The sequence below is a fragment of the Narcine bancroftii genome, chromosome 5 (assembly GCF_036971445.1).
Source record: "Narcine bancroftii isolate sNarBan1 chromosome 5, sNarBan1.hap1, whole genome shotgun sequence".
Taxonomy (NCBI): domain Eukaryota; kingdom Metazoa; phylum Chordata; class Chondrichthyes; order Torpediniformes; family Narcinidae; genus Narcine; species Narcine bancroftii.
The window spans coordinates 246,902,179-246,915,472 of record NC_091473.1 but is presented as its reverse complement, the minus strand read 5'-3'; the positions used below and the strand labels follow the sequence as shown (position 1 = coordinate 246,915,472).

General features: G+C 40.1%; 1 protein-coding gene across 10 annotated transcripts in view; it reads right to left on the bottom strand.

Annotated features, from left to right (window-relative positions):
• The window catches only part of cttnbp2nlb (CTTNBP2 N-terminal like b), a 92,755-nt gene that overhangs the window by 32,731 nt on the left and 46,730 nt on the right, over positions 1-13,294 (bottom strand). For 9 of the 10 annotated variants that reach the window (XR_011358493.1, XR_011358494.1, XR_011358495.1 and 6 more), the window contains one exon: positions 4,281-4,511. Coding sequence is in view for 6 of the 10 variants with exons in the window: in XM_069941969.1 (XP_069798070.1) it covers positions 4,281-4,511 (231 nt within the window). In the remaining 4 variants the exon portion in view is untranslated. Of the gene's footprint in view, positions 1-4,280; positions 4,512-7,631; positions 7,740-13,294 lie in introns of those variants that run through there. The other variant, XM_069941968.1, reaches the window with a different exon arrangement.

The following is a 13,294-nucleotide window of genomic DNA, read 5'->3' as shown; positions in this document are numbered from 1 at the left end:
CAATGAGAAAACGAATAGGGAAGGAGATAGATCAGTGGCGTCACATCAATAACCTTGTGCTAAACATTAACAAAACCAAGGAGATGATTGTCGACTTTAGGGATGAGTCAGGAGAACATGACCCAGTCCTCATCGAGGACTAGATGGCAAGAAGTGTGGCCAGAAGCCCTACACGCTATACGTTCTTTGTTGTGTACTGCCACTAACATGACCCTACATGACCGTATCTTTTCTTTCACAAGGAAAGCCACGACGGGCTCAGTGCTGCCTAAATGGATGATGACACTGGGACCTGTTCTCCTCCGGAAGCACTGCAGATCCCACAAAGCGGACCCGCTGGTGGATCAAGAGGAGTTGAGGCACGCGAACCCTCAGTATGCCTTCGCCACATTCCCAGATGGAAGAGAAGACGTGGTGCATAGTGGAGAGGGTCAAGAACTTCAAATTCCTGGGTGCCAACATCTCAGAGGATCTGTACTGTTCATGTTGATGTAATCACGAAGAAGATCCACCAGCAGCTATACTTTGTGAGGTGTAATACATCACTGAAGACTCTCGAAAACATCTATTGGTGTACAGTGGAGAGCATTCTGGCTGCTTGCATCACTGTCTGGTATGAATGCGCCAATTCTCAGGACAAGAAAAACACCCCAGTGGGTTGTTAACTCGGCCTGCAACATCATAGGCACTAGACTTCAGTCCATTGAGGACATCTACATGAGGTGATGTCTTACAAAAGCAGCCTCTATACCCAAAGATTCCCCCCCCACCCAGGCCACGGGAAGGAGGTTCAGGAGCTCAAAGACGAGCACTCAGCGGCACAGGGACAGCTTCTTCCCCGCTGCCATCAGATTCCTGAATGATCAATGAACCAAAGACATGGCCTTACTTTTTGTGCACTACTTTAAAAAAAATGAATGTAAATGTTTGCACTGTGTTGGTGCCGCAAAACATCGTAGTTCATGACTTATTCAGAATCACAAATTATTGTCGTGAACATGATGTGTTGTTCCTCAGGTTTACGATTTGCTTTGCCCTGACAATGGATGAGGCCGAGGGCAGACATGTCACACACAGCTTAAAATTCAGATATATTGTCAAAGTACGTACATGACATCACATGCAACCCTGAGATTCTTTTTCCTGCAGGCCAGACAGAATTACCACTTAATAGTAGTGCAAAAAAACTGTACACAGCGTACATGTAAACAAATGTACACAAACTGACTGTGCAATAGAGAGAAAGAAAATAAAGTGCGAAATTAAGAAAACTTAAATGATCCCTGATTGAGTTTGTTGTTGAGGAGTCTGATGGTGGAGGAGTAGCAGCTGTTCCTGAACCTGGTGATGCAAGTTTTGTGGCACCCATACTTCTTTCCTGATGGCAGCAGTGAGAACTATAGGGGAATGGGGAAGTTAAAATAGTTGGCTACAGGAACCTCAAGTTTAGACCCACAGAGAGTAGGTGTTCAGCGAAGCAGTCAGCCCATCTCTGTTTGTGCACTGAATGCAGTAGATCAGGCTGGGCAATACACATGTGAAGTTCTGCCTCACCTGGAAGGTCTATTTGTCATCCTGGATGGAAATGAGAGAGGAGATGTAGGGACAACCTTTGCACTCTGCAGTTACAGAGGGAAGTGGCTACAGGAATGTGAGGTTGGGTGAAGAGGGTATGATTCTCAAAGACAATGCAATACTATGCACAGATTTCTGAAATTAGTTACATTTATTTTTTTTACTTGTTGCAGACTAGGTTGTGTTTGGGCAAATAAAGAAGATTCTTTTTAAATGTAAAGAAAATGGGATGAAATAAATGTGTAACCACTAAGCAGGGATTTTTTTTAAACTAGAAAAAGATAGGAAATCTGAAGTAGCAGATAGTTTTAGGCATTTAAGTACAGAAGTGGACTGTAGAAGTTATGTAAAGTTGGTCCCTTATTTGAATCTTTTTCTATTTTGTAAGCTGTATAAAAGAATTGGTTAAGTTCCATTTAGAGTGCTCTGGGACAAAAGAATATCAAGACTTGGAAATCTGTGAAGTCTAAATGACTGCCCTAAACAAAAACTATTATAATAGGTCTCACAATGGGCTTGTATTTCAAGAGGATTAAAGGTTTAAGCAGAACGATTTAATGAGTTCATATGGGAGACAAAGATAAGTATTTTCCTGTGTTTGAAGACTCCAAATCAAAAATAAGCCATTACATATGAGAGGGGATGGCATACATTTCTTCAGACAGGGACAAACCTAAATACTACAAAAAAAAATTTAAACTGATGGCTGATAGATTTTATTTTAATTATGGAACCAGGCAGGAAGTGACATGCACAACTATAATCTAATTTAATTTTGGGCTGAATGGCCTACATCACATTTTTCTGTTTGAGCAAGCAGTTTTTTGGAGGGTAGAGAAGATTCTTCTATTGCTGCTAGACTGAAGAATATTTCATTCTGTTAGCCCTGGGCCAAACAGATGTCTTACGTTTCCTGACTATGCTTGAAAAAAAAATACACATCTTCACAAAATTACTTAAAAGAAAATGTGTCCACTGTTCTGCGATCATGATCTAGGACAGTTTTGCCTTGGAGCATATTGCGGCAAGTATTTAAACTTGAAATTCTATCTGGAGGTATTCTCCTTCGCATTAACAGTACCAACAGCTTGATTCCCAGATAACAGAATGCCTGATTATACATGAACGTGTGTACATTTTAGTGTTGCCTTCAGGATTAATCCACAACCTACAAATGCAATCTCCACCATCAATATTTTGCAGCAAATTGTGCCATTTTTGGGTTATGCTACTTACAGTAAATGTATGATGCACATAATTAAAGGAAAACAGCCATGAAAAATGAATTTTCAGTCTTAATAATTGAATGCAACTTTTTTCTCTTCCTTTGAACTTAAAATTATAGCAACATTCAAACTTATTATTAAGAGACTACCTACAGAAATCAGCATAGCTTACGCCACAGTAGGGGATTGCACAATTTGATTTAACTAGAGCTGGATGAATCTACATGTATAAAAGTTAGATAAAGTCCATGGATCCACAGGAGAAAATGTGAAGATAATGCTGGGAAGTTGTCCCAATGTTCCCAGCCAACTTTACTCTTTAATAATTCTAATTTAGAGTACAACATTACTGTCTGAAGAACATTGCTGGTGGCAAATTGGTTGATACCTTCCACTACAATGACTGCACTTCAAAAATACTTTCTTGTGCATTGCTTCAGTAAATTGCTAGGTCACAAAAAACTCAACATTCATCCTGCCAATTTTATACACGGAGAATTCAAGCTTTTTCCTTTATGACAGTCCAACTCTCCAGTGTGATTTCCTCCAGTTAGATATGACTGTGCATCTTTTTGCCAAGATGTTTTCAAAGGAAGAAGTTCAATGCACAAAAATTATTTGAGTTCTTTCAATTGCAATTTTATTTGTTTTGATTATGGTAACGATGTTCCAGTGCCAAATATATCAAGTGCCAATCCTGAATTAATACTGTCAAAACTGACAAGCCTCACTTAAGAAAACTATTTTCTGAAATTGCTTTTGTCTAATTTCTGCAACAGGAATAAGGAGGTTATTAGGGAGCAAATGTGCTAGCAATCAGGGATGTTACAAAAATAGCATACAAGAAGCACCATCCCCCATTATGCTATGCTTGCAGGCAAGTCTGCATGGAGTGATCAAGGCAAGCTGGGAGTAAGTTACTTGCTTACCAGAACGAAGACAAACCATGAAAATGCATGGTAAGAGGGTGGAAGAACATACATTTTATAGAAACATCGTTTCATGAGTAAAGGTCTTTTGTTAATTTTCATATGCATTTGACCTAGAATCAGATTCAATAAGATTAATTTCCATAAATAGGTGACAAAGAGATGCAGAAATCATAAATCATAATGATGTTACAACACTAATACAGTGCCAACGACCTTGGTTTGATTCCGGCACTGTCTGTAAGGAGTTTGCATGTTTTCCCTGCATCTACGTGGGTTTCCCCGGGTGCTCTGCTTCCCTCCCAGCCTTCAAAGAAAAACGTACGGGAATTGTAGGTTAATTGGTGTATTTGGGTATATGGGCTTGTGTGCCGGAAGGGCCCGTGGGCTCATAGTAGAAGAAGCTAATTCTGACTGTGCCAGCTCTTCAAAAAAGCAGTTGTGCTTGCTTAACACATCCTAATTTGTTTGTTGCACTAACCTGTGAAGTTTCTTGTACTGAGAATAACCTACAATATGCTGTAATACGTGACATAACAATTTGCAATACCTTCCTATGCCTGCTCTCTGCAGCAGCCAGCTGGGATAGCATTCGATCTTGCATCTTCTTACATTGTGCCATCACCACTTTGAGCACAGATAATGGATTTGTGCACACAGGCTGCTTATCAATAAGGTTTCCATCATGGATTGAATCACAGTCCCTTTGCAGAGCAAGGAATGGGTCACTGATGTCATATTTTCCATAGCGTTCTTGGATGAAACGATCTTTGTGTTGTGCCTATAAAAAAAGGAAAATACTTTAGTTAAACAACCACTTTAAACCCATTCCAAATATTTAGGATAATTACAAAAAAAACCTCCCTAAATAGGTTTCTACAAAATTTGTTTTCTGATCATTTACATCTAGTTTAAAGGACTCGAACTTCAGAGTAAACCACACTTTCTCTGATCAGCTGAACCCTATGTTCTCCCATTGGATTGTACATCAAGGGAAGAATGCCTGGACTGTAGTCATCTTGATCAGGTTGGCTACATATATATTTTGGCATATAAATTGAGTCTTGAAACCCTCAAAAATCTTTAAAAAAAATGGGGGTTGACTTATACGCTAAATATACTTGAGATCTTAATTTCAGCTAAAAAGAAAGCAGCTGGACGCTGACCCTTAAACCAAAAAAAACCCACAAATTTTCATTGAAAAACATTTAGAATCCTTCAAAATCACTATCACCGTCTGAGGCAAAGATGGCAGCTGGCATATCCATACTCTTGCTGTTTAAACAGTCAACATACGGGTCCCAGTCTGTATCTAATGAGGCAGCTTCAGCTTCGTTGTCAGTGTCCCACAATAAATCATCTTCCATACCATCAATTGCATAAGAGATACTACAACTTTTAAACAATTTTATTACAGTCTCTACTTACACTTTATTCCATGCTTTGAGCACAAAGTCACACAGCACATCAGGTGATGCAGTACATATTGTCCTGCCATTTTTAAACAATTTTTCTGCACTTGTCATCTATGGACAGATACTCCCCGACTTGCAACCTATGTGACTTACATCCATCAACACATACGACTGAAGTTAAAAAAAATATAATAAAATATAAAATTTACACAGTTTATGTAGTATTTGACAAACTAGAACAGGAATACAGGCCATGAAAGAGCCCAAATGTGCATACTTACTTTGTAAGTCGGCGTCCCAGGGTCCATAGAAGCCATCTTGATTCCTATGCGCACATTCGAGACTTTGGTTGATGAATGTGTGGTGGGTTCACGTATTGGAGTTTGGTTTAAGAGAGAATTAAGGGCTCGAAATCAATATCGTCAGGGCACTTAACTCTCACGCATACACCAAATGAACTCCAGTATGCCAACCCACCGTGCATGCGCCAACTGAAGACTCACGCATGTGCACAGATGTCAAAATGGCCACACACAGCCTAAAGACCCCGGGACACTGACTAGCAAAGTGTGCACATTTGGGCTCTTACATCCTCTGTATCCGTTATAGCTTGTCAAATACAACATTTGATTAAAAAGTTTGCTTTTGACTTGCGTCTATTTCGAGATATGACCAATCCTTCAGTCCCAAGTTGGGGAATACCTGTATTCCATTCTTCATGCACATGGTTTTTGAATGGCTTATTCAAGCAGGTGTCAAGAGTTTGCAATAAACACATCAAACCACCCGGGATTACAGCCATGTAAGAATTATTTAGTGCTAATCTACTTTTAGTCTTCTCAGATATGTGGCTATGCAACATATCCCAGACCAGCAAACTCCTTGCGTAAACCACCTGGCCAGCTGTTCCACCACCTGGTCTATCCATAGTTTTACACCATTTTCATCCATCCTTCCTTTTTCATGAAAATGTTCAAAAATACCTGCTAGGAATTTTATTTTAGGTTTAAGTTTGCATTTGAAGATTACCATGTGTTTTAACTTCGTCCTGTTGACCATGCACGATAACACCACAGTAAACCTGGTCCTTTCATGGCCTGTACTTGCAGTTTGCAGTTTTCATACCTTTACATTCCACTGTTCTACTGCCCATCATGTCAAAATTCATGGCTTTCGCCCATGTTTCCAATATTTGCCAATGCAAACTGGTGTTTCTGCTGGTTACGTATAATAAACTGGTGAAAAGTTACAACTTTATGATCAAGATCTTTTGGTAGTTTCTCTGCAAATTTTTTTTTGTTGAAAGACCAGATTTTTCCTGTTCGTGAAACATTTGCACCAGCCTACTGTAGCTTCAAAATCTTTACTGTGTTCCGGGTGCAACTTTGCTCACTTCAGAGCAAATGCTCTTATTTTATTTCATGTGATTGTTTTCAATATTGCCTCTGTTCAGGTACCCATGCTGCAACATGATTTTCCAACTCTGGCCAATGAGTGACTCCTTTTTTCAGCGAACATTGGCTTTCTGGTATTTTTCTTAGAGTCTCTTCCATCTTTCTCCAATCTCTTACCAACTTCTCGTATACATCAAATTTTCTTGCAGCAGTAAACTTGTTGGCTTTTTTGGCCATTTTTATTCTAGCTGAAATCTTGCTTCATATTTTCATCATTTCACTGGAGCCTCCACGATAACAAGCACCTTCAGCCAACACCCAACAGCTCAGTCATTGGGATTCTTGGGGGTTAACCTATACAACCGGCCAATGCCCAGCAGCTCAGTCAATGCTACTTTTAGGGGGTCGATATACGCCTGATATATGATAAAACCATTAAAAATGAGGCTGAAAAAGGGGAGGGGGTCGACTTATTTGCCGAAATATATGGGAAGTATTATGGTGCTAACATTTCAAGTCAATCAAGTTCACAATCAGACAATATTGAGAAATAATGCATAAAAGAACAAATGAGACTTCACTGTGCCAAATGTCTATTTCGAAGTACATAATGGAAGCACAATGTTTCAATCAGGTTGAAATAAGTGGATTTGATCATTGCGGTCTCACAGTTCCTACACTAATGTGCTCTTGTCTATTTCTCTCACTTCCAACTTGCGTGCCTTTTCACTTTTATCATATAGAATTTTAAACATGACTGAATAAAGTATATGGGGTCACTGAAGAAAGGTTAGTGAAGAGCTAAAAGATGGGCTGTCATGAATTACTGGATGGCAGAGCTGGCCTAAATGGTGAAGTACCCTGCTTCCATTTTTTTTTACAACTTGCATCTTCTTAACATTTCTGTAGCATGGAAAGCAAAACTTGGCAACAATTTTGCATGCAAATGATCCAAAAATCAGTGGGAAGGAAGTAGAAGTGACACAAGCAGAATGACAATGCTGCTAGTCCCATTAACAATTGGTATATTTTATTTCTGACCATATTTAGTAGAGAAGTAACGACATTACTACCAGCACTAATCATACAAACCTTTCAAACATCCAGAAAATTCCAAAGAAACTTGATAAAGAAAGTACAATAGCATATCTTTCAAAATATCAGATCATCCAAAAGTGCTTTAACGTCAGTCATCTTGACTCTGATAGATGCACAAAGAATGTTCTAAACAGCATCATAGATTTAACTCTATTCAAGATTCTATTTATTGTCATGTAATAAAGACTGCAATGTTACACGGAATTGGTACGGCAGGAGTTCCCTCAGAGACACCAAGTGGCCGTGGATTCACTTCCAGCGCTTTCGCAGCCCCCACGGCCATGCAAGAGTCCAGTCCAAGCCATCATCAGCTCAAGCCTCCCACATGATGAGGAAACCTTCCACACACACCCTTGGTACCCTCTCTGATTCTTGTTCCAACATCTTCAGCCAGTCTCCAACAGTCCACAACCCAGTTCTCTCTACCAGCTGAGGTGACCACATGTCTAAGAAATGACTTTAAACTCCTATTTTAAGCAACTTTATATTAGTGGATGCAATGCCGGAGTTTGAGCTATTGATTGCACATAACAGTGGACTGTAAAGAAGGAACTGAAGTTGGAACAAAATTTGTGAGGGATTACATGTTAGGCTGGAGGAGGCAACATCACTGAGGGCTTCTGATACAAGGGGAGGAGTTATACATTTAACCCACAGGAGCCATTGCAGGTCAACAACAGGGTTGGCCAGTGAGAAATGGAACGCAATAGAATACAGCAATAACCTTAATTGACTGAAACTTGTGAAAAATCAGAAGTGGAATATGTGATGTATAATCATTTGGGCTTCAAATCGAGTGATTGGGATGTGGGCAATATTATCATGGTAAAGGTGGCTTCTTTGCTGATGAAGGGGATTTGAAGAACATGGGAATTTTTCCTGGTCATCTGATCAAATTCCTATTTTATTGTGATGTTTTACTGGCTTCCCAAAGGTAACTGACTCAAATGATCTTCGAAAAAAAACTTAACAGGCTACACAGTTGTACCAAACCACATTGACAAAGACAGACGAACAGATTAAAAAACATGTCAATTCACATAAACCTAACTGGCCTTCAGGAGTCTTCTGTCTGGCCCAGAGGAAAAAGAAACTCCGGGTTGTATGTGATGTTGTGCATGCACTCCGACAATAAATCCAAACTTTGATTTCTTTTTCTCTTTACAGAGGTACATTTAAATTGGAAGAACAGTAAAGTAAACCTCACAAACCCATATAGGTGAAGTCCCAAATTCTTTCATCACTTTTGAGAAAAAGGTCTCGATTAGAAATAGAACAGTTGAGAAGAAATAGGTCCAGATCATGAAGTCTTGAGGACCCGAGGACAATAACTTTCCCCACGATCTCCATGCCTACACCTTCATTCTATACAACTCAATTTCAGATCAATACAGAGAACATATTGGGTTTCAGCCATAAAAACTGTACAGCTAGCTGAAATACAAGGTGTCATGGACAAATATACAAATTTATAAATATACTAAGTTGTGGCAGATGATGTTTGTGCTCATACCACCATCATGCTGAAATCATGAGACCACACCTGAAGTTGTCAGCCAGCAAAGAGAGAAGTGTTTCTTCTTTCTTTGGCTTGGCTTCGCAGATGAAGATTTATGGAGGGGTAATGTTCACGTCAGCTACAGGCTCGTTTGTGGCTGACAAGTCCGATGCGGGACAGGCAGACATGGTTGCAGCGGTTGCAAGGGAAAATTGGTTGGTTGGGGTTGGGTGTTGGGTTTTTCCTCCTTTGTCTTTTGACAGTGAGGTGGGCTCTGCGGTCTTCTTCAAAGGAGGTTGCTGCCCGCCGAACTGTGAGGCGCCAAGATGCACGGTTTGAGGCAACATCAGCCCTCTGGCGGTGGTCAATGTGGCAGGCACCGAGATTTCATTAGGCAGACCTTGTACCTCTTCTTTGGTGCACCTCTGTCTCAGTGGCCAGTGGAGAGCACGCCATATAACACGATCTTGGGAAGGCGATGGTCCTCCATTCTGGAGACGTGACCTACCCAGCGCAGTTTGATCTTCAGCAGCGTGGATTCGATGCTGTCGGCCTCTGCCATCTCAAGTACTTCGATGTTGGAGATGAAGTCGCTCCAATGAATGTTGAGGATGGAGCGGAGACAACGCTGGTGGAAATGTTCTAGATGCCGTAGGTGATGCCGGTAAAGGACCCATGATTCGGAGCCGAACAGGAGTGTGGGTATGACAACGGCTCAGTATACACTAATCTTTGTGAGGTTTTTCAGTTGGTTGTTTTTCCAGGCTCTTTTGTGTAGTCTTCCAAAGGTGCTATTTGCCTTGGCGAGTCTGTTGTCTATCTCGTTCTCGATCCTTGCATCCGATGAAATGGTGCAGCCGAGATAGGTAAACTGGTTGACCGTTTTGAGTTTTGTGTGCCCGATGGAGATGTGGGGGGGCTGGTAGTCATGGTGGGGAGCTGGCTGATGGAGGACCTCAGTTTTCTTCAGGCTGACTTCCAGGCCAAACATTTTGGCAGTCTCCACAAAACAGGACGTCAAGCGCTGAAGAGCTGGCTCTGAATGGGCAACTAAAGCGGCATCGTCTGCAAAGAGTAGTTCACGGACAAGTTGCTCTTGTGTCTTGGTGTGAGCTTGCAGGCGCCTCAGATTGAAGAGACTGCCATCCATGTTGTACCGGATGCAAACAGCGTCTTCATTGTTGAGGTCTTTCATGGCTTGTTTCAGCATCACGCTGAAGAAGATTGAAAATAGGGTTGGTGCGAGAACGCAGCCTTGCTTCACGCCATTGTTGATGGAGAAGGGTTCAGAGAGCTCATTGCTGTATATGACCCGGCCTTGTTGGTTTTCGTGCAGTTGGATAACCATGTTGAGGAACTTTGGGGGGCATCCGAGGCACTCTAGTATTTGCCAAAGCCCTTTCCTACTCACGGTGTCGAAGGCTTTGGAAGTGCTTATTACTGTGTTATCAGGCTTAAAACAGACTCACAACATTGACCTGGCATCATTGCAGTGCTATGTTGAGTAGGCCAGGGCTTCTGAGTAGACCTACAGGTGCTGCTGAGTCACTAGGCCTTGTGGCTGTGGTGGCTAGTTGCCAGCAGATAGGAGACTGTTGTGTCTAGCTGTCACAAGACAGGAGCTGCTAGCGCTGGTTCTGCCCACTCCCTCCAAGTGTACCGCTACAAAGTCACTATTTACGATTAAAAGGATGCTGCACCTTCTCGTATGCGATGAAAGAAATTTAGCAATAGGGAGAACATTTAATTACTTTCCCCATTGAAGGCAAAATATTGTAAATGTTAGTAAATTAGGGTAAAACAATGCAACAACTGTAAAAGGGGACAAATTCTGGGCAGAATTCTTTGCCAAAATGAGGTTTAAGGTTACACTTTCTGATAACACCGGACAACAAATGTTTTCAAAAGATTTGCTACCTGAAAAGAAAATTGGGATTATGATAGACAATGTCAAGCTGAACACACAGAATTTCCGATTTGCTGCATCACGTAGGAAGTTGGAAAAACATTAAATTAATGCTTATTGAAATGATCATGTTTAATCGTATAATGACGCTGACACATTGCATTAGTTCAACTGACCTAATAATGTTTTGCTGCTGATTTTCAGTTGTACTCAGCATCTGATGCCTCTCACATCAGTATCCAAAAACAGTTGGCAAGCATTGATGGATTCCAGTAGCCCGGATACCACTTTTCCATGCTCACAATGTCCTGGTGAAATCACTGATGGCACCAAGATCAGCCAGGAAAAAGTCCAAGTTCAATGCAGAAAATGAATTTTCAACGACATATGGCACATCCTGGTTTCGCATGCTTGAAGTACACTTAAAATATGACAGGAAATCACAAAAAAAGTTATATATAAAGGTGTGTGAGAGGAACATTTCAAAGCAATTTTAATGATCAACAGCCCAAAATCCACCCAAAAGTTTACAGGAAGAAAAATCTTCGTTGTCCAGTGTAATTGCATCACTCCAGAGAATAATGAGAGGAAGCGTCTTCACAGAAACAAGTGCATTTGGCCAAGGTTACTTCAGTGGGGAAAAGAAAGGTAAAATGGGGGCAACTACAATTATCCCACAATGCAAAGAGTACCTTCACAGCACGTGAATTAGAGTAAACTTTTCATTAAATTGATAAACCAGTGCAGTCCTGCGCAATATCATTATGTAAATAACTCAAAAATACCTGGTCGCGAGTGATCAGAATTGTGCTTTTGATTCAGTACTGTAGTTTCCTACTAAATAATTGTTGGATGACAAGTGGAAACATTCCTAAAACTTTAGGCAATGCAGTTTAAAACAAAGTAACAGGCTATTGGAATTTGACGATGGGAAATAATTCAACGCCTTGGCTGTATTTATCAGATTATAGCTTTTTAAAAAAGTATTCTTGCAGGAGCCAAATGATTAAATGTGTCGCGATTGGTCTTGGAATAATAAATCAACAAAAAATTCCAATGGGGCATAGACACAGAACTGTAATTATTGCGAAATTAATGAACCAAAAATTTCACATCAAAGTGAGTTTCAGCCTGCAATGGACACTTTTGCCCCAGCTAATCACCATCTGGAATACTGTTCCCAGTGAGGAAATAAATCTCACATTGGCCATCATGATCACCTGTTGGTCAGTTTGGTGCTTTGAGGCAATTTTTGTACATTTCCAAATTTATTATTCAACTTGCAGGCATTTAATTATAAAAGTACTGCACAATTTTTAACAAACATTTTTAACTCGCAGTATAGGATTAACATCCTCTTGCCATTTTATGAAAGTAGTTTTGATTTCACTTTTGAACACAATCAAGCTATTGAAATATATATGCATACATATATATATATTTCTCAAATAATTTTTTACAGGACTCTGTTATGGAAACATTCAGCAATGCCAACAACCTGCTGGCTATTAAGGAACCCCACAATATTTGCCAGATGTCTCACATTTCTATATGCTCCCAATGAATCAAGGTTGGTTTTCCAACTTGACAATTATGCAGGAGTAAAAGACAGAACGCAATATTAAATGGCAATAACATATCAATTTGATGCTGTTGGTGGTATTTTGCCCCTTCTTTGATTTTTAACATCAATTCATTCTTTGAAAGTGACGTATGAGGTTTCATTAGCTTGATTGATGCAAACCCAGCAGATTTATCCAATTCAGGGTTGTGATGACCAGCCAACCTTCAGAATCAGAATTTATTCCCATGGACACCACTACAGGTCCAACATTTTCTATAAATTACATTTAAAAAATTAGTTCAAAAGAAGAGAAAAAGTGAGGTAGGGAGCTATGAACCATGACAATTTGTGTATTTGGATACAAGAACCTGGAAGTAACCTAAAACACCCCTGGTTCAAAATATGTTAATTCCATTGATGAGTTTTTAATAAAATCCTGGACACTTGGTCATAGAGAGGGTCCAGGTATTATGAGCGGGGACAATTCATGACATTTGAGCAAATTAGGAATAAATATGGAGTTTTAAATACATATTTTTTTCTCCCATCTTCAGTTAAGATTTTATTTAAGAGAAAAATTAGGTCCAGCACTAATCTTACCCCTAGTGAAAGGGAAGCACAAAAAAATTCTTTCAAAAATATATTCTTTACTTCAGACGGGAACCCCTAAACAAGGGCTTGATTAATCT